The sequence below is a fragment of the Ammospiza caudacuta genome, chromosome 7 (genome assembly GCF_027887145.1).
Source record: "Ammospiza caudacuta isolate bAmmCau1 chromosome 7, bAmmCau1.pri, whole genome shotgun sequence".
Taxonomy (NCBI): Eukaryota; Metazoa; Chordata; class Aves; order Passeriformes; family Passerellidae; genus Ammospiza; species Ammospiza caudacuta.
The window spans coordinates 38,113,303-38,140,022 of NC_080599.1; the positions used below are offsets into that span (position 1 = coordinate 38,113,303).

Sequence of the window (26,720 nt, forward strand, 5' to 3'; positions counted from 1 at the left end):
GGAGGGGTGTTTTGTCAGGCCTTTGGGGGCTGCTGCCCACCTGTAGCATGACAGCAAAGAAAGCAGGTATTAGGAAAAACAGTGAACTTAGGGTTTTATTAAGGCATGAGGGAACAAGTGCGGTCCCTGAGGATAGCTATGAGCTTTTTCAGGTGAGTTGTGCTTACTTCCAAGGTTGCACAGTGGCACTTGGAGATTTGGAATGCATTTAGCACAGCAGAGTGTGAAAATCGCAGCCAGTCCGAGCCAAGGAGGGGTCAGTGTCCCTAGACAGGCTGTGTTAAGCACTCAAAGGCCCTGTACACGTTCAATAAAGCCGTACTGCCAGGTCCCGGTCCCTGACACGGACGGTGTTGGATCATTGGCAGCACCCGCAGGCTGCGGCGGCTTTTGCTCGGTTCCGGACGGTGCTGGCCGAGCGCCCTGGCGTGGGCCGGGCCTGGTGCTGCTCCAGCCTCAGTCAGCGTTCGCTGCCAAACCTTTGCCAAGCATCACATTCTACTCCGGCTTTGTTTACACACGGAAGCTGTAGGAGTGTGATTAGCGGGGTTCGCGTGCTCGGCCGGCAGGTGCCTGCTGGGTGTCACCGCTCCGCGCCCCAAACTCACCCTCTCGCTGTAACACCCACGTACCCGGGGTTAGCGTCCACCTCGCACTGGGCACTAGCAGGACCGGGATCGGTTTCACCCGGCGACACTGCCCGGGGCCCGGAGGCGGGGAGCGGGCGGGACACAGAGGGGATGCGGAAGGAAGCGAGTGGGCTGCGGGCGGCCTCGGGCCGGCGCCCCCGCCGTGCCTGCGCGGGCTGAGGGAGCCCCGGTGTGGCCCCCGCTCCAACGCCCCCTAGCAACTGCCTGGGCCCGCCTGCCTAGCAACCGCCCCGCGCCCGGCCTCCTGATTCGCCGGCCAGCCCCGGCCGGCCGTCGAATTCCTATTGGCTGCGGAGAGGGCAGCGGGCAGCGATTGGCTGCGGCGGCGGAGGGAAGAGGCGGGGCGGCCGGGCGGGGTTCGGGCGGAGCGGAACGGCCGCGGTGGCGTCGGCGGTCCGCAGGATTCTTTAAGCGCGTGGTGCGGAGGGATACGTCGGTCGGACGTAGGTACGAGGGTCGGGCGGGGGTGGCGGAGGAGCGGGACGCGCTGCCGACGTGAGCACGGCGGGCGGGGACTCGGGTTCCGCCGCGCCGGCCGGGCCGGGCCGGGCCGGGCGGTAGGAGGGGGTGAGTCGGTGTCGTTCTCCGCCGTGAGAGGGAGAGCGAGCCGTGGGGTCCTGACGGGCACGCGGCCTCCGCCAATGAGGAGGCAGGGCCGATGCGGACCCCGCGGCGATTGGCCGGCGGGCGGGAGGGGCGGGGCGGGCACGGTGTCCCGCCCCCCGCAAGGACACCCCCGCCTCCTCCGCGCAGGGCCGGCCCGGCATCATGGCCTCGGAGCTGGAGAGCCTCAACCCGGGGCAGCGCATCATGACCTTCCGCCCCACCATGGAGGAGTTCCGCGACTTCAGCCGCTACATCGCCTACGTGGAGTCGCAGGGCGCCCACCGCGCCGGCCTGGCCAAGGTGCGACACTCCCTCTCCCCTCGGGCGGAGGCCGCGCCGCCGGCCCCGGGCCGCGCACCGGCCGCCTCCGCCCTTTGTTTACGCCGCGGCGCCGGTGGGGCGGGCGCGCCCCGGCCGGGGCTCGGCCCGAGTTCCCTGAGTTTGACGCTGTCCCCGGCCGCGGCCGCCGCTCCCGGCCCGTGTGTCCCCGCAGATCGTGCCGCCTAAGGAGTGGAAGCCGCGGCAGTGCTACGATGACATCGACGAGCTCGTCATCCCCGCGCCCATCCAGCAGGTGGTGACGGGGCAGTCCGGGCTCTTCACGCAGTACAACATCCAGAAGAAGGCCATGACGGTCCGCGAGTTCCGCAGGATCGCCAACAGTGACAAGTACGGCTAGTCTCGGGCACTTAAGTTATGGAATGAGTTGGGTTGGAAGGGGCATTAAATACCACCTGGTTCCCCGTTTTGTCAGGGGCAGGGACTCTTTCCTCAAGTACAAGTTGCTGAGAGCCCGATCCAAGCAGGCTTTGAACACTTTTTAGGGATGGAGCATCCACAGCTCCCCACATGGACCAGGTCCTCGGTATGGTCTGGGGTCAGCAGTGTGAGCATCATGCCCCGGGCAGTTGAGGTTGCTTGTGCAGCTCTGTGCATGGGGACCTTTGTCACCTGTGCAGCAACATGGTGTGTAATAGCAGCAGAACTTTTTGTTTGTGCTGTGGGCTCCTGTCTGTCTGTCTCCAGTAGCTAGACCATTGAAATACTACTAAATAGTGGAGAAAGGAATGTTCATGACATAAAAAAGGAGATGAAGATCACTTGAAAAGGAGTTAAAGCAAAAAAGCCTTTGCAGTAATTAGAAATAGCATTGGAATTGCTAGCTACAGTCAGTCCATCAAGGCTTGTTTTAGTTTTCAAAAGCAGTACAGACCAGATATTTTAGAGTTGTGTTTAATAGAATAATTTGATGAAAGTTACTGTTTTATGTTATGTATGTAACTGTCTGGAATCTATGTATATAGACACACATTAAATAGGTGTTAAGACTAAATTTGGCCCCCCAGAGCTACATATAGTCTGGTGTATAGTTAGCAGGGAATGAGCATCAAGAGCAGGTATTTTGCTGGTAAACAGAGCATGTTTAACCATGGTGAGTCTGTGCAGGTTTGCTAGTTTCACAGTGGCAGAAAACATAGGTTTGTTTGGGTTTTTTTTTTTTTTTAGTTATTCTTTGTATCATTTCTGGTTTTGACTGTGTTGTTGCTTCTAAGTAGCTAGCTAGAAGGTGAAATTGTTCTGACCCCGGAAAAGTGCACAAAGCGAAAATGAAAGTAAACTGAGAAATGGGGAAAATAATTTTCTTCCTGATACTTATTTCCAAAGTGTAACAGAAACAGAGCCATGACTGCTCTCACTGCTCCTCTGGCTGGTAACACATATTAGGTATTTTTATTGTAGCTTTCTGTTCTTTCAGTCGAGGAAAACATTGGCTCAGACTTGTCAAATATCAGGTTGCAAAGTCTTTAGTATCTTCCTTGTTTTCTTCAGGTACTGCACACCCCGGTACACAGACTTTGAAGACCTTGAACGAAAATACTGGAAGAACCTTACGTTCAATGCCCCCATCTACGGGGCTGATGTTAATGGCACGCTCTACGACAAGGTAAGGAAACTGTTCTGGTTTTCAGGTAACAGTTATCCTGGTACATTGCATTCCATAAATACTAATGTGGCATTTGACTCTTACCTTTTGGAACAAGTTAATGATAGTCTTAGCATAGTTTGAGCTTCTGGAGTAGACAGCTGACAGAGGAAGCGTTCTAAGGGACCTCTGCTAGCACTTCAGTGTGGGGAAGCAAAAACCACTATTGCCCAAGCACTGCTTTGTCCTGAAAGGCTTATGAGGGTTGGAAGGGCAGATCAGTGGATACATGCTGCTTTGGTATCCACTGGTGTATGTATTTTTGTGGGACAGCTCTATAGCCCTTAGGTAGTAGGATGATAACTGCCCAAAGACAATTTGCATTCTGCTTGCTTGTCTCCTAAATTCTCATGATTTATTCTTTTAAAAGATATTTGGAATGAAAAGTGGTTTTGTTGAAGAGGGTTCAGACATCAGCTCAAACTCAATCAACATCAGCTATTATTCTCTGCTCTCTTAAGGCTGTAGCTTCATGATTATTTCTCCTTTGTAATCATTACTTTGACTGGTGTTTTTTTCCCCTCCTTAAAGGCCAGTAAGCAATCACTGTGAAAGCCACCATGCAAAACTTTAGGTTTAGGTGAACTAGCTCGCAGCTTGAGCTGTGTCATTCTGTGATATGCTGTTTCAAAGTATCTTTTAAGCTTTTACAAAGTCTCATCTCAGCTGTGTTATTCTGTACTTTGTAATCCTTGTTTGACATGAGGCTTGTGTTTCTCAGCATGTAGATGCGTGGAATATTGGCAGATTGAACACAATCCTGGATATTGTGGAGAATGAAAGTGGCATAACCATTGAAGGAGTGAATACTCCTTACCTGTATTTTGGCATGTGGAAAACTTCCTTTGCTTGGCACACCGAGGACATGGATCTCTACAGTATTAATTACTTGCATTTTGGGGAACCCAAGTCATGGTAAGATTTTTTTAAGGAATCTTCTGCATGTAAAATATCAGTACCGTAAAATATTGGAGTCAGTCACAAAGCTAAGAGCTCACTAAAATAATTAACAGTTTTCCAGCTTTGCACTGCAGTTCTCTGTGTTGACAAGAACACGTAAGGAGCTGCAGAGCAGTGCATGTCCTCAGTAGAATTTGTTTGGTAACCTTCTAGAAGGGTCTGGTTGCTGTCCTGATGTAGGGAGTTCTTCTGAATTACAGTATGGACACTGTCTGCTGTGGTAGGGCCAAAACTTGGCCAACTTGCTTATCATTTCCTGAGGCTCTGAAATGACCATGCAGAGGTATGGTCACACAGGCAGTTTTTAATAGACTTTAACCTGTAGTTGTTTATCATATATCTAAACATCAGGCTAGTGGATGTCACTGGGTGGTTTGTCCAGTGTCTGAGATTTCTTAATTCTTTTTAGGGGAGGCTTCTGAGTTTCTCTGTACTATGGGTTGAATTTTAAGAGTGAATCATGCCCTTCTGTTCACAAATGAGTTTTCCAAGCAACTTCAACAATTGTTTCCACAGCACTTTTGTTGGAAACTAGTATTTTTGGCTGCCTTTTATTACAAATTTGAAGAAGCAAATAATAGCTAGCACAATGAACCCCATGAACAACCCCATGCAGTGGCAGCAGCAGAGAAACATGAAACAGAATAGTTCATTCTGTTGAACTATTTGGCCATTGCTTCTTCTACAGCAGTACTTGGAAGAAGTGAGCTTTGCTAGTATCTTGATTAATTTAGCAAGGAATCTGTTCAGAATATAGCACTGTATTCCAGAGTGAAAGCAAACTACGTAGGTTGATTTGTTTATTGTAGTCATACCAGCCAGGAGTTTTGTGGCACCCATAAAAAGGTGTGTACAGGGAGAGATGTAGCTCTAAAGAGCACTCATGAGTTGTGCTCATGTTAAGGATGTGGCACCTAACCTAGTCCCATCTTTGTCTGAGCAGCTGAAAGAGGTGATTCCATTTTCTCTCTTGCCCTGTGTTCCTCCTTGCACTGAGTATACTGAGGTTACACTGGTGTGAAATGAGACAGTTCAGGAAGTGCTCTTCCCTTTCTTGTTGCAATTCATGTTCTGCTGCACAGATCTGCTAATTATGTACATCAGACTTTTGACTTCCTTGATTGCTTGAGCAAAAGTTGTTAAAAGAAACGGTCAGCTTTTGCATGTTGATTTTTCTTGAGATAGAAAGGTAAAAGTCCTCAATGAAGATTTTTAGATTTACGTCAAGCTTTGAAAAAGATAAGTGTAGAGATAGAGAAATTTTTTTAAAAGTAATTCACATCTTGATTACTGATTACAATTTCCACTCAGACTTTGAGATTTTGTTGTTGTCACTTGGACTTAACAGACTTGTTCTTACAACTGCAGGTACTCCATCCCTCCAGAGCATGGGAAAAGACTGGAGAGACTTGCAAAAGGTAATCAGGCAGTTCATGTCCTGCCTTTTTCTACAGATGGGAGGGACAGCTGCAGTGGGTTTCTGCTGTTTTGGAGCACGTAGGTTGGCATGACTGCACTGATAGTTTGCCTTTTAGAGTATAGATTACATTAATTCTGAATGTTTGCTTACAGGATACACACAAGAGAAATTGTCACATTACAAATAATGAACTTGTGGTCTGTCTGACCTTAAATGAGAAAATACTTATTTATAGATTATTAAAACTGGAAAGTTATGGGCAAGGGAGGATCCTTCTATTTGAAGCCTTTTTTATGTTCTTTCAAACTGGCAGCTGTTAAAAGATAAATCTTAGGGGTTTGTAATTTTTCTTCAGCATGCAGAGTAGCACACTTCAAATAATGTGATCCATATTTATAGGGAAAAAGTGTCTGTACAGTAGTTTTTCATAAAACTGCTGAAAAATAAATGTAGTTTGAGCACAAAGGTAATATCTCTCCTTGTCTTTATTTTAAATAGGCTTTTTCCCAGGAAGTGCCCAGAGCTGTGAAGCATTTCTCCGTCACAAGATGACTCTCATCTCTCCATCAATTCTGAAGAAATATGGAATTCCATTTGATAAGGTGTAGAAAAGTAATCGTGGTTATACCAGCTTGATCAGGAGATTCCTGTAGCTTTGTCTTGCTTCTGACAGCAGCCAGTAGCAGATGTCAAAGGCTCCTAAAAACAAAAGCTTAAGTTTCTGTGATTTTTTTTAAATATTTTTTAAACTTAAAACTAAACATTATCTCCTCTGTTAGATTCACTTCACTGTATAGATATGTATTCAGTGAAGTGAGATTTTTCTTTTTTTGTTTCCACTTTCCCCCTGTTAATTTTGTTTGTTGCAATCTGCTTCCTCAATAGAAAATAAGGCTTGTCCCCTATTTACTTCTTAATTACATTAGTAACTTTATAGGCTTCCTCACTTTCTCATGTAACAACCTGCCATTCCCCTTCCCACACAGAGATATTAAAATGTAGTCTTTGAGCTCTTATTCAGAAACACTGTATCGTCTGCCCGGGCAGCTGAAGGATTTTGTTGTCATAAGCCTTTACAGGGGGGAAATGCTGAAGAGCAAGCAGTGGAAGGCTGACTGAGAGTTGTACTCTAATGTGAACAGCAAAAGAAAACAACAATAAATTTTCAAGTTCTGTGTGGGTAGAAATTTATGCAAGCTTAGATACTGTTCAGCCAAACCTGTAGCTGATACAGATAAGTATCTTTATGAACTTCATATAGCTGGTGACAGAGTACTTTGTATGTATAACCATTTCTGTGTTAAATTGACCAGTTTTGTTGTGTATTAGTAAAAATACTGTTGAGCATGCCTTTTCAGTAAACAGATATTTAACATAAGTAGCAAAATAGTGAAGGTCAGTAGCAAGTCTGTCCATTGCAGAAGGGAGCTCCGGCCACCATCTGTGAGCTGGATTTTTGGGTGTGCTGCCGAGAGGGCTACAGGAGCTCCTTTTAATCGCATTCACCAAAACCTTCTTAAACTCTGAATAACACTGTGATGTCTCAATTGTGTTCTAGGTGACACAGGAGGCTGGAGAGTTCATGATAACCTTTCCTTATAGCTATCATGCTGGCTTCAACCACGGCTTTAACTGTGCTGAATCGACCAACTTCGCTACTCTTCGGTGGATTGAGTACGGGAAGCAGTCGGTGCTGGTGAGTGGTCTGTTGCCATCATTAAGCCCCCACTGTTTGTTTTAGGAGAGTGGTTTTGAGCTTTTAAGATGTGATGTCTGCTTTCTCATAATGTAGCAACATCCAGGCAGTCCTGCTTAGTGCCTTGTGTCAACCATGCATGTAACGTGTTTTGTAACTTTGTAACTGTTTTGTGAGTTTGTGCAACTCATGCAAGGCTTCAGAGAAAAGCATGGAACTGGTTCTCTTTCCAGATGTGAAAGAGCATGCTTGGTGGACGGAGCCCATCAGCATTTTTCTCCAGTATTTTAACCATTATTTATAGACTGTTTAGCCTGGAATGCAGCTTTGTAACTTAAATGACTTACCAAAATAAGTATCTTGGCTGAACCTTTAAAGTGAATAGTGTTACATCCCTGTAGAGGTGCCTGTCAGACAAGGTTTACATTTCCAGAAGCTACATTGAAGTGGGTGCTTTGAAGCACTAGTTGTAACCATGCCTGGGGGAAGGGAACCTTTACTGCTCTGGGTATGCCGAGAGTTTGTGTGGCTCTGATTTCTTTATTATAGTCTCTGGTTTTGTGACCTGTTTCTATATGAGCTCATTGTAAAATACCCAGCTTCAATCAGCAATTGTGTAAAAAGACTGATGAGCTTTCTGTCCTAGTTGTTGTGGATAACATCTGGTTTTCTGTTTCATGTTTTTTGCTGGCCTTTCTGTCATTTTTAGTAACCTAATATATACTTTTTTGATTTTTCTGGGAAAGAGTCTTGAGAGTTCTGAGGCTCAATTACATGTGAGTGTGGGATCTTTTTCCTTAAACTCTTGAAAGCAAAATGCTAGAGAAATGCAGAGTGGAATTGTTGAGTATTTGGCCTTACCTTATTATTTTCTGTGACTTCAGTGCTCCTGTCGGAAGGACATGGTGAAGATCTCCATGGATGTGTTTGTGAGGAAGTACCAGCCAGATCGTTACAAGCTTTGGAAAGCTGGGAAGGACGTGACTGTCATTGACCACGCTCTTCCAACCCCAGAGGCAGCAGAGTTCCTTAAAGGGGATCTCATGCAAAAAGTCAAGAGTGGGAAACAGTGTGCTGAGGAGATGGAAACAGAAGAGATGTGTAAAGAGGAGGTGGATGGGGATGAGACAAAAAGGTACAGCTTTATATAGTCCTCTGCTTTTCTCTTGGATTCTTGGAATTTGAACCCAGTTGCAATTAAATGTTTGCCATTCTGACAGAACAAGGAAAGTTAGCAATAATCTTTTTTCCTGGAAGAAACAGGATTTACTCTTAATATTTTTGTACTGTTTAAGTCCACATTAATAGATAGTCTGTGGTAAGCAGGAAATACACCAGCTTGGAAGGTGGTTCTTCATCTTGGGACAGACTTCCAAAGCCTGGATTGGCAGTGTGTACCCTGCACTGACAGGCCAGTAGATAAAGGGGTTGTATTGAGATCATGGGACAGTACTTGCTAGCAAATTCTGGTACAATCAGTGCTGCAAGCTGTGGTATTGGTGTGCAGTTCTTGGTTGCTGAAGGTTAATCATCTTACATTTTACAGTTAAATCTTTTTTGGTCAGTGCCAGCTACTGTTCCTAAAGCTGTCTTTAGTGGTGAATTTTTTTGTTGTTTAGTTTGATTTGTTTGGGGTTTTGTTTGGAGGGTTTTTTTGTTTAAGGTAAAGAATGCGTGGCTAGAGAGAGCTGCCTTAATACATGATTAGCATGCTGAGAAGTCATGTCTAGGGATTACTGACTTTTCCTCTGTAAAGGCAAAGAAAACACTTCAGAATAATTTGGAAACTATTTGGCTTTCCAGAGGCTGTCTCATAAAACACTGGTCCAAACTAGACGGTATTTTATGCATTCATACAGAAATGTAACACAGTTATGTGTTTGCTAACCTGACATTGGGATTTGTCTTCTGCAGCATCCCCAAGCACCGTATAGGAACAAAAAGGCACAGGGTCTGCCTGGAAGTGCCTCAGGAGGTGAGTGAGAGTGAGGCCTTCCCTAAGGAGGAGCTGAGCTCCACACAGTATGAAGCGGACATGGCAGAGCCTTGTGAGAGGCCCACGAGTGAATTTGTGCAGCAAGGTGAACAAAGGATCAAACTTCCAGGTAACTGTGTGCCACACTTGTCGGGGCACTTTTCAATATGATGCTAGTTGGTAGGATGCTTTTGTGTCTAAAAAAGCAAACACTGGTTTGTCAGAGCCATTGGTAGCACCTCAGAAATTTACTGTTATAAGACTTGAAATATTACCATTTTCTAGTTTTTGATATTTACTCTTTATTTTGCCTGCCTGCATACAGAATTATATGGGATGCCTCAGTAGTCTAAGCTCCTTTTTATCTCTCTTGAGCAATGTGACTTGTTTATAGGAATTGCTTAGTAAAACACATGCACACTTCCTGGTAGTGTGGGTCTGGTATGCTTTATAGGTGTGTTACTTGTAATTTTGTAATAAGTAGGCTGGACAAAATTCTTGTAGGTTGTAATGGATGAGTTATCCTTGCTGTTAGGGGAGGAGCAAGAGTCACATGGAGCAACACAAGAACAGGGAAAACATTTGATGCCTCCTCTTGTATTTTGTTTTCCAGTCCCTTCTTGTGTTTTGGTTGTGTTTTTTTTTTTGTTTGCAGCTTGTATTTAATAATCTTTTAAGTCTTCCATGAATGTTTGTAGTCACTTACACACAGCAACATATGGCCAGGAGTTGGGCTGTTTTAACTACACACACGTCTGTATAAAGGATCATCTGTGTTTATTTGCATTCACTGTCTGCTGCTTTGTTTTATGTACCCTAGTTCTTGTGATGGGAGAGGCAATGGGCAGATGCTTTTATTCTCTCTCTGACTAAGCAATGTATGACTTTATAGGTGTTTGAATTAATCATCTACTCTTTATATGACGCGCTGTTGCTTTTTTGTGTGTAGTAGTTTGCTTTTCTGTCTGGCTTTGTGCAAATAGTTGCACAAATGTTCTCTTTCTGCTCAGGCTTCAGAAAAAGTCAGTCTGTCTCTTCTTCCAGATCGTGTGGACTCAGCCAAATTTGAAGAATTGAAACCGGTGAAGCTTGAGGAAGAAGAACAAGAAGCAGCTGCACTGGATCTCTCCATTTCACATGCTTCAAATTCCACTTCAGTGTTGCCAGCTTCAAAGCAGAGTGCTGCATCCAGTGTTCAGTCCAGCTCACCTTGCTACTCTTCAGACTCGGAATCGTGTGATGCGTTGGCAAAGCGAACGGTTCCGGGGCCAGCCGGGGTGTTCACCGTGCACAGCTACGCCAAGGGCGATGCCAGCGGCTCCGACAGCGAACACACTTCAGGGAGGAAAGCCACTGCCAGCTCCAGTGTCACTGAGCAAGAACTGACAGAGGTATGAGAGGCAAAACACCTGAAAGGTGGAGGGCTGTAATTCCATGGTCAGGAATTTGCTGCAACAAAACTTCCTATCTGTGCAGATGACAGTTTCGTCTCACTGGTGCAGAGCAGGTTGCAGCTCTGGGTTTTGCTAAACGCACAAGAATTCAGATGAAAGTCTTGTATACTTAGCCCTTCAAGTAAGCAAGGAGATCACCTGTCTTGAGAACTTCTCTAAACTATTTAAGTGCTGTAATGGAAAGGATAGCTTAATGTTTTTGACACGGTAGTGTTACAGAATGATTGAGGTCCTTTTGTACTAAGAGACACCTGTTTGTACCTAAAATGAATCTGGTTTGTTCCAGCCTTTCTTGCAAGCACATTCATGTGATGAGGGGTTTTTAATATAAAATTGCATACATGGATACATCTCTGTCCTCTTAAAAGAGGAGAAAGGATACAACAAAAATACTGGTTGAGAGGATGTAAATCTGAGTGTTAAAAAGCTGCCAATGAATGTTTTATTAAACAGCCTAAGAGAAGAGTTAGAATCTTATCTGGTAGTGTCCTTCCAATATTTTGTTTTCCTGTTTAAGTCTGTTTTTCCTGTTTAAGTCTCTTCCCATTAAAGAATGGGAATTACACCAAAGGAACTGCAGATAGACCAATCTTGATAATTAAGCTGAAACTGAGAGTTGTTGTGGCTATTTAAACTGAAGACATTCTGTTGCAGATGCTGATGTCTCCATCACAGGCTCTGAACAGGGAAAAGGTGAAATTTTGAATGGGTGTGGATTGTTTTCCCCAGTGGGGTGTACTTTGAAATAAATTTTCCGTTAGGTGGTAACTGTGTATGCTAAGTTCAGTATTTCTTAGAAGTCTTGTATACAACTCTGTGTAAGAGAATGGAGGTCATGATTATTATGCTCTCTTCTGGCTTCATTTATGAAAAGATGATATTTAAACATATGTAGGATGTATTTAATCCAAGATTCACTTATTTAAAAAGAATAACAGATTTTAAAAAAGGGTAGGCTCTTACCTAGAGGGAGACTTTCTGGACTGTTGAAATCATTACCTTTACTGACCTGTTTGTCAGGTTAGTAGTAATTTTGTTAGAGTGTCACTTGTTTTTGTATGAGGCTAAGGGAAGAGGAAATAGCTGTTCTTGCAATCTCCTTCTTCCAGTCTGTCTGGTATGACATCAAGACAATTAATAAGAAAGAATTAAAGTGTCCTTCATTTAAAATAACCCTTTTAGTTTGACATGTCTATGAGCTCTGTATTTTTTCTATTTTATTTTATTTTTACTTTTAAATTCGGAATATTTTAAGTGACACACAAAGTGAGGCTTCTCCAGAATTCATGAGACTTCTTATCATGGCTCTTTTAAATTGAACCATCCAACTTGTCTTTCTTTGTTTCTGTCTTTTACATGATTCTTTAAAGAAACAGACGTGCATGAAAAGCTACACTGGGACCTGTGAAAAGTGTCCATTCTACTGACTCGACAGAACTAGTACAGCTCTGTCCAGTTTTTCATAGCAAAAGTGCTCTGAGCACTTTGAAAAAGAGTTTAGAGCTGAAGTTACTTTGGAAGCACGTGTGCATTTTGAAGTAGTTTCTCTAAGTTCAAAGTAAATTCCTTCCAGAATGGTGTCCAAAGGGCATGTGCTAACTGACAGCTGAATTCCTTTCCTGGTCCAGGTGGGAAAGGAGTACTTAAGCTCAGTGAAGGAGAGTAAGAAGTCCAAGGGCCGTCGCCAGCCATTGAGCAAACTCCCCCGTCATCACCCACTCCTGGTGAAAGACTGCATCAGTGATGATGGTAAGTAAAGCCTTGTGCTCCTTGGGAAATTGGAGAGAGGGTCTCAGCTTCTGTGGGCAGTGTGGGATATTCTAGTAAGTAACTGGTGATAAACAGGAGTCAGCAAGTGATAGCTCTGCCTCCTAGACAAGGTGCCTATCTCATTGTATCATTCAACTTTTCTCTCAAATGGTGTCATCTTTCTTTGGAAAGGAAAATTAAACCAGTACCAGAGACTGTTGCCTAACTGCATCTGCCTTAGAATATTCCAGTCACTGATGTAAATGTTTGGGACTTTAAAAAAACCCTAATGCCAAAGTGTTTGGTGGATGACTTTAATTTTGATATAGATGTAATTTGGAGCTGGTTCTGCCTTGTTGCTTGATTAATAGAAGCCTCTTGGAATGGAGACTGAGTTACTGGCTTCCATCACCCTTCTGTCAGTTTGCTTTCTGGCAGTCTTTCTTTCATCTCCATTCATAGCTTCTTGCCTTATTTAGTTTCATTTACAAGAAGAACATCTATAAAAGGCCACAGAGTCACTGAGTGAATGCTCTCTTATCACAGAGGCATCAGAGCAGCTAACTCCTGAAGAAGAGGCTGAGGAGACAGAAGCATGGGCCAAGCCACTGAGCCAGCTGTGGCAGAATCGGCCACCAAACTTTGAGGCTGAGAAAGAATACAATCGCAGCATGGCGCAGCAGCCCCCGTACTGTGCTGTCTGTATGCTCTTCCAGGCATATCAGGTATGGAACCCAGACTCTTCATGCTGTCACAGAGTAGGTGCTGCTGTGGTACATAGTTTCACATATGTGGGTTTGCATATTGCCAGTTAACAAAAGCTGTATCAATGTTGCAGCCTTTCCCAGGAGCTGTTCCAGGAGAACACAGTGGGTGAACATCCTCAGACCTGTGATGGGCCTCTGTGGGTCCCCAGGGGCTCACTCAGCTGTTCAGCAGAAGCTTTTGTGTTTTGTGGCTTTTGCTCAAACCACAGAATGGAGTTTAAATGTTGCTGGAACTGACTATAAAACATCACTTCTCCTTTCCAGACTGACTCCTTCACTTCTAAAATGTTTCTAAGAAAACACTTTAGGTCCTCTCATAGTACATGGTCTTTGATGAGCTGGCAAGGAAGAAAACCTTTTACTTAAAAGAATTTAGGGTTGTGTTTGTAGATGATATAGATTGAAAGCTGTCTGGTCTTGGAGCATATCCATGACAGTAGCATGGGATGAGGTGCAGAAGTCTTTTGTCATGTGGAGTAGATGTGTAGGCAAGAGTCCCTCAATTATTTTTTTTAGATACCGAAGATAAATGATTTTAAGGTAGCTTGATAGTTGTCTGCATGTTTGACCTGCAACTTTGAGGTAGTTTGACCCTTCCCATACACTAAGCATATTTGATTCATTTGTGATGACTTTGTAGTTGTGGTAGCACTAGAAACATGTTCACCACAGTTTTGGAAATAAAGACCTCACATTTTTGTTGTAGATTTATATTTCATATAGTTCCTAATTTTAATGAAAACCACAGACCATAGCTTCTATTCAGTCTTGCTATTGCTATCTGAGAGTAAGTTCTTAGAAATGGAAATACTACTTAGGAACTGTATGGTACATGAGGATTTTACTAGTGCTGAAAGATATAAAGTTAACAATTTGAAAACAGTTTAAGTTCTCTGAAGATTTTTTTTGTAAGTTGCTGTTGAGCAGAAAACTCTTAGCTGCAGGTTTTCAAATGTCTACACCAGGCAGTGGAGCAGAAACTCTTCCAAGATTTGAGCTGTGGTTAGAGTCTTTGTTCCAACTTCAGAAAGTCTATAGCAACTCTGGAAACTCACTTCAGTTACCCATTCAAATAAAAAATTGGCACAGAATGCCAGACAAGTATGCACTTTCCTTGGGGGGAAGAAGAAGAGTATTTGCTGTTTAGGGGAAAAAAAAGTTTTGTTCGTAAATTTTGTTAGATTTCCCTCAGTCATTTTGTCTTTTGCTTGACATGCAATGTAAGTTTAAATCAGTAAGTTTTACAGAATTAGACCGAACAAGACTTGTAGAAAAAATGTCAATTTCCTTCCTACTGTGAGCATTACCTGGACTTTTTCTCCCTAGCTTTGAGGCACTGTAGGAGAGACAGTGCAGATTCATTCTGCTACTGCAATTTCTGCTAAAAGTAATTTTAAAGATTAGGCAAGCTACTTTTGTGGTAGCCTAAAAGGTACAAAAGGTGGTTTGAACATTTTTTCAAAGAGAAAAATTAATTTCTGTTTAACTGTTCAGAAGAGTAGCTTTACTGGAAATACACATCTGTAAATTTTGCATGTCTTAGCTGTTTGATTTGATGTTGATTTAGAAGAATAAATTATGAAAGAGTAGCCTGAAAGTCTCCTGAGCTTTATATGGGAAATTGCATTTTCAGTGTGTTTATTTTCCAGGAACAAATTAGTTTTAAAGCCCATTGGACTTATTCAAAATTACACTGGGAAAAAGTAATGGGGATTGTGGTAGGTGTCTATTTGTGTACTGGTAATCCTTCCATATTGAGGTAAGTGTACTCTGATGGATAGCAGTGTTGTGATCCTCTGTATTACACGGGGAATATGCAGAAGAGGTGTTGCCTGTAGAGCATGAGGTGGGCTTGGTGATTCTACCTCTTTTGTCAGAAAAAAAAGCAGTTTGGTATGTATATTGTTGCTCATTAGAGGGATGCAATTCAGACTTTCAGTGTAGTATTAAGTAGAGTAGAAATTAATTTCATTCTGAAGGCACAGCAGCTAAGAATTTTATAAATATAACTATAAATAGTTATAATAGTTATAAACATAACTCTATTTTCACCTAACCTACCAACTCTGTGATCTTTCACTACCTTCATTTTCTCTTTAAACTGGATATATGTGTGAAATAATGTGTGAGTAAAGATAATGTGAGACCATTTTACTTGTAAAATTTAAATTCCCTACCCATCCCTCACAGGCAGAATGTGAAGGCAGCAGTCAAAACTCTGGAGTAACTCCAGCTGCTGCAGATGGGAAGATCCGAACTAAACCCCTGATTCCTGAAATGTGCTTTACTGCAACTGGCTGCAGCACTGACCTCAATCTTTCAACTCCCTACCTGGAGGAAGATGGAACCAGCGTACTCATCACCTGCAAGAACTGCCACGTCTGTGTTCATGCCAGTGAGTGCATCCAGATATTACCCTAAGCCCTGGTGTTCTCCATACTGAGCCTGTACATCACAGCTGGCTTCTGCCAGTTGATCTAATGTACAAATAGACCAAGTTCAGCCCTTAGCCCTTGGAACTGAGTATATACTTACTTGTTGGCCTGTGGAGTAGGCAGTTGGCTGCATGGGTGACTTCAAATACACAGCATCATCCTGGTGTGTATTTGAACTCCTGCTCTATTTCTGGGCCCAAGGGAAATGGGTTTGAGTTTAAATAAACTCTTAAATGAGATGTGTCTGTTCTAGGTTGTTATGGTGTGTCCCCTGACAAGGCCACTGAAGACTGGATGTGCTCCCGGTGTACAGAAAATGCGTTAGAAGAGGTAAATGAAAGTTTTTCACAGATGGAGTCTCGTACATCTGGGAACTTGGCTGTAAAGTTAGTTCACTTACTGTTGTAGGTGTTGGTTCTTTTAATTATCCTGTGATAAGAACACAATTTAGAGAATGTTTAGGAGCCAGTCTCTTATGTTTTGGTACTTTTAAACCATAATGTTATCCTTTTAACTAATGCAAAGCTGCTGAGCTCAGAGGGAAGATGTTCTGCATGAGTGTGGGGATAGCTCCATTGTCTGAGTTTAAGGTAGCTACTACTTCTAAGCCAGAAAATAACTTGTGTTAATAACTAGGCAGGTATGTACATGTGAAGAAAGCAGGAAGAATGGGATTCCCTCAGACAGCTACACAGACTCTAGGTCAGTGGAATAGGTCAGCCTTTCAGTTATTTCCTCATGTTTGTTCCAAATCCTGTTGCACATCCTGAAAGGATATGGGGTATTGCAGGTGTAAAAGGAACCCATAACAAAAAAGTTGACCCTTCAGTAGTAGGTTCTTCTTGCTTTCAACAGATTTGGAGTCTATATTTGTTGCCCTAAGGGCAGCAACTTTTGAGAACTGAGGAGTTGATCTGTACAAGGTAGTTAGCTCTCTTCTGACAGCAGAATAATTTTCTTCCTCTGGATATGCATTTTGAGGTGGAAGTTCTGCAGGAAGTGTTGTGCACTAGCTAATGCTTTCTTCTTTACTCCAGGACTGCTGTTTGTGTTCCTTACGAGGAGGAGCACTGCAGAGAGCCAATGATGACAAGTGAGTGTTCCAGATTTTTTTTGATTTTTAAGGAGAGGCTCAGTTCCTAAGTATCTGAGGGCAAGGTGGTAAACTGCATTTGGTGTAACAGAGTGACCAACAGCACCCATCACACTTTGTGTGTTCAATGTGTTCTCACACAGCACTTCTTACCTCTTTAAGTTATGCCTGGTTCTCATTCTGTTGATAGCAGCTGTGAGTTGCTTTGCATTTGATAATGCAGAGCTGTAATATGCAGAGGTATAACCTACCACATAAAAATAAGGTTCCAAATGAATTAGCATCTCTCAGTACCTTCCCTACAGAGGATTTTGATTTTCCGTCTTATTTGTGGTTACAGTAATGACAAAGGGCAACCACAGTTTTAGCAGCACAACTTTGAAATTCAGGGTACCTCTACAGCAACACGTGCATACAGCTGCCTGTCCTGTGTCCTTTGGGTGGATCATTAAAGTTATTTGATGCAATGTAGCAGTGAGGCAGACTTGTAGCACCATGGAATAACTGAACCTTGGCCATGCAGCCTTTTACCACGCAGGAGTCACTGAGTTGCTTTCCTGTTAAACCTTTTAGGAGTAGATTTTAAGTATGAAGAAATGTTGGGCTTGCCCTACATGTGGCCTGTTAGTAGCAGTAGGATTACACTGATCAAACTCAGAAGTTATTTATGGTGGTTTGTATGGCAAACTTGAACAGAACTGTATTTACTTTAACTCCAAAGCATCTTCTGTTTGCCCAGTGCATATTAATTTCTTTTTCCTTTCTTTTGCCCTGACAGGTGGGTTCATGTGATGTGTGCTGTGGCTGTACTGGAGGCAAAATTTGTGAACATTGCAGAGCGGAGTCCTGTAGATGTTGGCAAAATTCCCCTGCAGCGTTTCAGACTGGTATGGATCACCTGTGTTGCATCAGTGGTGTCTCTGGTCCATTCAGAATCTGAGGGGTTTTGCTTATCCCATCAAACCCAAGTCATCTTGGTTCTGTCTCCAGACTGAACTGTATAATCTGCTCAGTTCTGTGTATGAGAGATGGCAGTTATTCCTACTGCCATTTTTTAAAATTTGTCCTTGTTCTAGTATTTGTTTATTCACATGAGGATCCAGCAAAAGGGTTTTCAGTATGTGGCAGGTAACATGCTTGTTTTTCTCCTCCCTAGTATTCAGTTTGCTTAGTTGACTGCTGTCAAGCACTGAGATGCTTCAGGATATGTGAGGCATTCCTATAATGGGTGAAGGTCTTCAGCAGGAAAGCAGCTGTACTTAACTCCTTTAACATCTGTGTTGAGGGGAAAATGACTCTGCTATGCATATGCATTGCAGATAACATTCTTTTCCTACAACTGCCCCTCAGGCCCAACTGAGTTGTGACAGAATTTTAACTGTTACTACTGTGGTCATTTCCCATTATTCTAATCTTGTTACTTGTATTTATGTAACTTTTTAGTCAAGTCCTGAAAGGCCCTATTGACTTGGAACATTGCAAGCTGATCTAAGATGTGTTACTGGCATCCTTGGGTTGCATGCTTTGTTCATGTTGAGCTTGATTTTACATTTTACATTTTTCCTTTATTGCATTACTTTACTTTTATGAATTATTTTCTTGTCATAAACTAAAACTGGTATCTGCCTGCTTCTGTTTAGTCAAAAAACAGCAAATTGCACAGCTATTATATGATAAGCTGTTAGCTAACCCTTGGTGTGTGGTAAAATCTAGTACCAAAATAACCTCTAGTTTCCTGTCCACAGAAATGCATCTTCTGCAAGAAAAGGAGAAAGAGAATTGCAGGTTGCTGTGTACAGTGTTCACATGGTCGGTGTCCCACATCCTTTCATGTCAGCTGTGCCCAAGCAGCAGGAGTCATGATGCAGCCTGATGACTGGCCATTTGTTGTCTTCATTACCTGCTTCAGGCATAAGACTCCATCTCAGGCTGAGGTGTGTAGGTGTGTTATTCCAAAGATTGGAACTGCAGTGTCTTGGAGGCACTGAGAAGTTTTTGATTGTGTGATTATTTTGAAACTTCATTGAAGGCTTGGCTGTCTCACAGTAGATAATGTAATCTAACAGTGTTTGTCTTGGATTCTGATCTCAACCTTGCTGCTACTCTGATCTTAGTCAGGTGCTTTATTATACTTTGGTTTGCAGACCAGAAGGACTGGAAGCATCACATCCTTCCTGTGGCTGTTGAAATGAGAAACACTAGTGAGATTTATGCTGTGATTCTTAATGTGCAGGAGTTAGTACTAGTACTACCGTGACCACTCATCCAGTCTGCATGAGTCGTCACAGAATTTCACATTTAAGTGATTGATTAGTTTCTAAAGTTGCCATGCAGTTTTTTTAACCAAAACCACAACAATCTATTAGAGAATATTTTCTGTAAGGGCTTCCATTGCTCTGAAGAATGAGAACCTAATTTACTAAGTAAATTAAGGACAGTAGAGGCAGAACAACTCTAAAAATGTTGCTGATGATGGCAGAAATAGAGTAGCTCACCTGAACTAAAATGTTTTGCTTTGTTGTCTGCCAGCACTGCAGCCATGGTCTTCAACACATTTGTTATTGAATCATTGTATAAGAAGTGATTTTTCTCTTCTCAGCGAGCTAAGGCTGCACTCCAGGATCTGTCTCCTGGACAGATTGTCATCAGCAAGCACAAGAATGGTCGCTTCTATCAATGTGAAGTGGTCAGCCTTGCAAAGGAGACTTTCTACGAGGTCAACTTTGATGATGGCTCCTTCAGTGATAACCTGTACCCAGAGGACATTGTGGTATGTTGTGCTCTAGGACCATGGTATGAGTCAGTTCTTGCTTCTGTGGAGGATCAGGGGATCTGGTAGTTGTTCCCTGGCTCCTGTAGTGGCTGAGCTGTGCTGCAGGATGGCCTTAGGGATGTTACCTGAGAGTGACTTAACTGAGGCCATACAGGGACAGGTATAACAGGGAGTGCAGCTAATCTCTGGCTGCTTAGCAATGGTAGGTCTGAAGGAAAACTTGCTGATACTTGCATGCCATCCTCACATCAAATACTTTGAAGTTACCACTGTTGGGATATAAATGCAAATGACATAAATGGATGTCTCTCAGCCTGGTTCTCTATCTCCTAAAATGGAGAATTGTTGGGGTGGTGTGCAATGTGACCCCTTGGTGGTTTGCTGAATCTTCACATAAAGAGGCTCCTTACTTTCCTTGTCTCTCCCATCTTCCCTCTTTATTCTAGAGTCGAGATTGTCTTCAGTTAGGTCCCCCTGCTGAAGGGGAAGTCGTGCAGGTGAGATGGACAGACGGACAAGTTTATGGAGCAAAGTTTGTCGCATCACACGCTATCCAGATGTACCAGGTATAAAATTGCTATCTAAAAACTCATCACTCAGAACAAGCCAATCATGTTAACAGGGTTGCTGTAGGGGTGTCATGCTTAAGCACTCCAGGGTAACTTGCTCTCACTGTGATAGCAATGACAGATGCTGGCAACAGTTGCTGGAAGTGATTGCTTGCAGCTGTATGTACCTCTGGCAACCTTGAAAGTGTCCACTTCTGAAAACTGCTTGTCTGCAATTCTTCATCAGACTCTTTCTGTAATTTAAATTACTTAAAATAAGTTTATTTTCCTTTTCTTTGGTGGGAGTTCACCATGCCTTTCAGGCTTCCAAAGGGATGAATAGTCAGGCTGTATTAAAGTGAACAGGCAGACTGTCTTGTCAGGTGTTAAAAGAATATGCCAAAACTTGCTGGGCTATTACTGTAATGAGATTATTGATGGTTTGATTCAAGTATATTGCAGTCTGCATAGCTGCATATGTATCTTACAAATTTCAAGTGGTAGAAGATTATTTCACGAGAGAGCTCTGTGGGGAGAAGGCAACTTCTAGGGAGCTGTGGCAAGGTTCTAATTTGAGACTTCTGACAGAACAACTTCTGGTTCTCTTCTAGGTGGAATTTGAAGATGGTTCACAACTGATGGTGAAACGGGATGATGTATACACTCTTGAAGAGGAGCTTCCTAAGAGAGTGAAGTCAAGGCTGGTAGGTAAACAGGGTGCAAATTCTACTAAAGAAGTAAGATTTGTTCTAATTTGTGCTTGAACAATCTGAGCATGTGGCAGCAGCAAAATACACTCTGGTGCTCTCCTTAATCGTTGCAAAGCTCAGTAGTTGATCAGGCTACAAAAACTAAGTTCTGTCTCCCTCTGGAGAGAATTTTTCCTTCTGCAGGGGTGTGAGTTTGTATCACAGAGTCACAGACTGAGAGAGCCTACCTTTTCATACTTGTATTCATGAGTTCTATTGTGTACTTCTCTTTCAAAGAATGGCCAGGTTCTTTCATTTACCCTCTGTTCTGAGCAGCTCTTAGTAGGGCTGTGTCGAAAGAGCTGGCTGTTTCTTGACACTGTAAAATAATTCAGGTGGGAAGGGACCTCTGCAAGTCTCCAGACACCTGTTCCAAACAGGGGTAATTTTCAGAAAGGGTTGTTCAGGGGTGTCTCAAATTAAGTTTTGATTATCACTAAGGGTGGAGATCCCACACTCTGTTTTACCCCACTGCTTTACACTTCCCACTACAAAAGTTGTAGTTACAAACAGCACACTGGGGTGTCGTGCTTTACAGCACAAACACACACACCTTGATGCAGATCTGTTGGCAGGCACACATACTATTAGAGGCTTAAGAAAGAATGTATTATAGCTGAATTCTGTGACCAGGTGTTTAAACATGCCTGCTCCATAAAGCAGAAATTGTACTAGATTATTCGAAATTTGGAACAGCTGACTGTTTATTACTCTGAGAAGTGATTGTGAATTTAAATTAAGTGCTCTGTTACATTTGAAACTTGAGATTCTTTAGATCTCTAATTACAGTTCACTTAAACCTATCCCCAGACTTGTAAATCCAGATTTCTTAAATATTTTTCTTTTTGTGTTTAGTCAGTTTTTGAAGAAAGCTGAACGTTCCCATGTGTCTTGGCTTGGAGGGTGTGGAAACAGGGAATTTCATCTGTGCTCTAGTGACTAATTCTGTCTTCTTCTCTAAGTCAATTGCTTCAGATATGCGCTTCACAGAGATCTTCGAAGAGAAGGAGGTCAGTCAGGAGAGGAAGAGACAAAGAGTGATCAATTCACGCTACCGTGAAGATTATATCGAACCTGCCTTGTACCGGGCCATCATGGAGTAAACACTGCCTGTGGCAGAGGAAGAAGATGCCCACCTCCCCCAAGGATTTAAATGTTCCAGTACAACAGGCCATATTTGGATGCTTTGAATCCAGGGTTTCTTCTGGGGTTTTGTTCTTTTATATTTTAAGGAAGCTAAAAGGCTGATGCTCTGCAGTAGCTGTAAGGCAGCTGTTGTATAGTGAAAGAGATCCCATTTGCTGAAGCTGATGCCTGCAGACTGCTGGTCTGAAGTTGGGTCCTTACCAAATAAGCCAGCTTGGGGATGTTGCTTTCATCTTGTTGAGCAGTCTTGCTTTTTATTTAGAGACAATTCTGACAGGTGGCAAACTCTTTAGGGAGTTGTTGCCAGGAATCCTGGCAGCTGCAGAATAGTGTGGTCTATTGTTTAAACTGAATAATGTTCCTGGAGTCTCCCTGGTGACCACACCTGGGCTTGAGCAGGCAGTATTACTGGTGCTGGAAATGGAACCTCTTTTATATTTATATCCATTTTTTTTGTCGCAAGCAGCTTCAGTCTCTTGTTTCTCAGCACCTCCTTTCTGAGGTTGAGCTGTAGGCTGTTCAAATCTGAACAGACTGGAGGTGCTTGTGTGAACAGGTGAAATGTGAAATTGAATCCTGTAGGACAAATTATTTAACCTTCCATTTAATATTTTTGTTCTGATAGTGCTTTTGACTTACTTAATCATAAGTTTAATTGTTAATAGTATGTGCCTCAGAACCAGTGAAATCTCTCTGGAGCCTTGTGAAGTGCAGCCTTCTCACAAGAATAGGTGTTCAGCTCCCAATAGACATTCAGCTCCCAAAGAGTTTGTTTTGAGTTTCTCTAAGGCAATATGACTATAAAGGGACAGTCCTAACTCTCCCTTCTTGAGATCCAAGCATCACAGTGTTGGGGATGACAGGGCAGCGGTATCTGAAGCAGTGCTGCTCTGGGGCAGCACTGTCTATCGTGTGTCCACGGGCTTTTGCTTGCAGCAGCTAATACTGGGTCTGAGACAGGTGAAGTGTGCACTGAGCTGTGTGTTCTAACTGAAAGGCTGTGCAATGCTCTTCTGAAGCAGGAGTGCTGCTGTGTTGCTGTCTGGCAAAGGTTACTGTAGCATTTTTAGAGTATTAGGACACATCTCAGTTGTGGTGGAGAGAATTTGCTACCCCAGCCATAGGAAGCTGAGTTGAGCTGGGAAGTAGGTGTACCTGGAAGATGTGCCAACTTGCTCCTAATAATTTAAGCATTAACACACCACAGTAGGAGCAGTGTAAATACATGTTCCTTTCCCGTTCTGTAGGAAAGGGATTTTAAGCTGTGGAGCAGATTGGCCACCTTCTTTTTGCATGGAATGATGGGGTGGATTTTCCTACTGGAGAAAATCATGATTGTGTGTTCTCCAGAAACTGTTCAAGACGAGAATTTTCTAATGAAACAGACCTAATGCATCCCTGCTTCTATAGGGACATGGCAATGTGTCTGCAAAGTCTGGATTTGTAACTTTTTTCCTTTTGTTACATAGGAACGCTATAAACCAAACCCTTCTGAAACCCCGGTGCATCAATTTGTGATTAGCAATAAAATGTAGTATTGAGTAGTGATACAACTCTTGATCAGAAAAGAAATAAACTGCAACTTTTATACAGAAAATCTTTAGCCCTATGTTTTTATAGGGTCAGGAGGATAAGTAGCAAAGATTTGCACACTGTTTTGCATAGAGGTAATCTGTCCTGTTTTTGTGGTGGAATACCTTGTTCATCAGTATTGGAAGGCCTAAACAAATTCTGAAAGGAGATAATGGGGGGGGGAGTTTTGTGGTTTTTTGGTTTGTTTTAGGTTTTTTTTTTACTTTTACCATGTCCAAAACCCCTGGTCTCAGGTATTAAATGACTTTTTTGATGAATGGGATAGTTGGCTTGATGAAACCAGGATCTGTTAAGACCTGAGTCTGGCAGCCACAGTTAATCTGGTCCAGGCAATAGCAATGAAACTGCACTTGGACATCTGAGCTTGTATATAAGCCTCTGAAGTGATGTGCTGTGAGCAAATGTGAAGAGCTGGCAGGCCCTTAACAAACTTGCCTCTCTTCTGTCATTGTTAATTTGGTATTAACTTCTCATAGGATGAACACTACCTGTGTGTTACTGAAAAATACACTCCTTGTCTCAATCTGCTGCTCTCCCTCCAGAGAAAAGGTGCCTGCATTCAGTCTTTGTCCCCAAACTGCTGTAGAACTTAAATGCACCTTTTAGGTGCCAGATGTTAGACTACCTGTGCTGCAAACACCTGGCTCAACAGCTTCATCCTAAAATGATGACCTGGTAGGAAACAGTTGGATTTGTTTGGTGTGCTGTTCTTGGAGCTGCTCTGTGCAGGGCCAAGAGCTGGATTTTATTGATTTTTGTGTGTCCTTTCCAGCTCAGGATATATGCTGTTGTTCACCTGCAGCAGGTTTTGCCACTCACCTCTGACAGTATTCAGTGATTTCAGGAGCTCCTATGCATAGTATTTGTTCTGGAACAGGAGCTTTGTTACCTGTTTCTGGCACGTTTTCTGCAGGTGCCAGATTTGCTCTTGTTGACAGTTGCACAGCTGACTGCCCTGTGTTGGAAAGTGCTGCCATCCTGCACTCTGAGACAAAGGGCCTTCCCAATTTTCCCATCAGTTCTTGTGCTGCATCATTCAAATGTGAGCACGTTGTTAAGTGCTGCAGGGACTAAACTGTGTTTTAGGCTTCTCTCCAAACTTAAGATCAGTGACCCTGATGTTTGAGTAGTCTTTACTATCTGACTTTGCAAAAGCAATTTGGTTTATGTCTTGAAGCATAACAGATAACAGTAAAAGTTCTGTACAGAGCAGTTGTCTCAAAAGTACATAGGCTTTCCATTACCAAGACTTTTATCATGTCTGATAATTTTCTTGAGTGGTTTTGGCTTTTTTGGAAATGTGTTTATCCTTTTTACAGCATCATTCCAGTGGGGGTGAGGGGCTGCCAGATTATCAGCTAGTCAGGTGCTTCTTGAGTATGTTAAGTACAAAATCATGCTCAGTGTGAGTTCTGGTGGCCCTTTGTTGAGTCCATTGCATGTGGTGCTGCAGTCATTAGACCTCTTCACTTTTCATGGAGCTTCCATCTGTGACTGGTTCAGGTTGGACCCACAAGGAGCAATTTTTGTATAAACAAATACTGGCTTGCCCTTAATTCAGGATGAGCTTCACAAGGCAGTGATAACTTTTCATAGGATTTTAAAAGGTGACTACATTCTTTGTAAAGCACCTGATTGTAGTAATATTTCTGCCTTTGGCTGGACTTCTAGGAGACCTTTTTTCTATCAGCAGACTTCTCAGATGACCAGAGGCAGTAGTAGGACCCATTCTCCTTTTTTTCTTCTCTCTCTTTATGGTATTTTTAGCTGGGATGAATTGATTCTGCACTGTTTGAGGAGCATAGTCACTTATCCTAACAATTCCAATGCATCTCTGTTCTTCCATTCTTTAACTGGGCTCCTTTTGTCTGACATGTCTGCAGTTGTGCTTGTTTTCTAATGAAACATGGGGTGAAATCAAGACTGGTAGCCTGTATATTGTTTTCAATTTCCTCAAGAAATAAATCTAATTTCAAAAAAGACAATCTGTAAACTAATTTAAGGACTAAAGCAATGGGACTTGGAAATTCTCATCCTGCTTTTAATTTTTCTGTTAGCATTATTCTTTTCTAATATTCATCTCCTTAATGCTTATCTAGTGAGTTCAGGTGTCTTTCAGAGACCTAAGTGGAGTTCTGTTATTTAAGGACTCAGTCTGGCTTGGCTGTTTAGCTAGAACAGAGATGGCACCATAGAATCATCTCTCCTCATTGAAATTGAGCTGAGACATCTGCAGCAAGAACTGAGTTGCCTTAGGTTCCTTTTGTAGCTGAGAGTGCCAGAAGAAGAATCATCAGAAAATCTTGCCTGGGCGCAGTCTTAGACAGCTCTGTTCTTTACTTTGGTGTTGACTCTTGAATTTCACAGTGCTGGTTAAGACATGCTGAACTGGCAGTCAGGGAAAGGAGATTCTTCTACTTTAGCTCAGGGATTTTTGTTACTGATACACCAAGTGTATCAGTAACCTTGAGGAATTTGCTTATTGGAGTGTTATTTCAGCTCATATCTTTGGAACCTAACGTGCCAGGTATTTCTATAGCCAGCTTTTGTAGTTTGGGGAAAATGATAATGGCTCCTTTTCCCTGACAAATTTGTAGCTACTGCACAAAACCTATCAGTGTGGGCATTTAGATTAGTGTAAAGTGAGTAGTATTTTCAGCTGAACATGAACAACAATATTGTTGTATTGCTAAAAGTCAAAATAAGCCTTTTTCCTCTTTTCCCATAATCAGTCTTTGTTTTTCTACATTGCTGTTAGAGCTGTTGAACAGCTGTAGATTTATCCCTTAGATGAATGAAGAGCACAACATTCCAGGTGGCATTTGTTGCTTGGTTCCAGTAATGAGCATAGCTGAGGGTGTGTATCTGCAGTTTCCTTTGGCCTCACAGAATGGTCTCCAGAGGAATGGGAAATATGCATCTGATTGCCCTCTTTTCATGAAGTTGTGGCAGATCCATGCAGAAGCACTGCCACAGCCTCCTTGCTGCAGCATGCGTAATGTGACAATGCCAGCATCAAAACAGTTCTGACAGCACCTAGCAAATGAGGGAAGGGTGTGGGAGGGTACTGGAAAAAGATTTAAATGGTATAGTATGCATGTTAATTTTGAAACAAAACTGAG

General features: G+C 42.8%; 1 protein-coding gene across 1 annotated transcript; it reads left to right on the forward strand.

Moving 5' to 3' along the window:
* The first annotated feature begins 996 nt into the window (after nucleotides 1-996).
* KDM4A (lysine demethylase 4A) lies at nucleotides 997-25,750 on the forward strand. The gene is made up of 22 exons (XM_058808161.1): nucleotides 997-1,097; nucleotides 1,404-1,556; nucleotides 1,750-1,925; nucleotides 3,087-3,201; nucleotides 3,962-4,155; nucleotides 5,569-5,618; nucleotides 6,119-6,222; nucleotides 7,179-7,316; nucleotides 8,201-8,451; nucleotides 9,231-9,421; nucleotides 10,336-10,682; nucleotides 12,374-12,494; nucleotides 13,041-13,219; nucleotides 15,452-15,656; nucleotides 15,950-16,026; nucleotides 16,734-16,789; nucleotides 17,568-17,676; nucleotides 18,535-18,723; nucleotides 19,389-19,559; nucleotides 20,009-20,128; nucleotides 20,722-20,814; nucleotides 21,822-25,750. Exons 2-22 carry the CDS (start codon nucleotides 1,419-1,421, stop codon nucleotides 21,960-21,962), a joined length of 3,165 nt encoding a protein of 1,054 aa, XP_058664144.1. The 5' UTR covers nucleotides 997-1,097; nucleotides 1,404-1,418; the 3' UTR covers nucleotides 21,963-25,750.
* The last annotated feature ends 970 nt before the right edge of the window (nucleotides 25,751-26,720 follow it).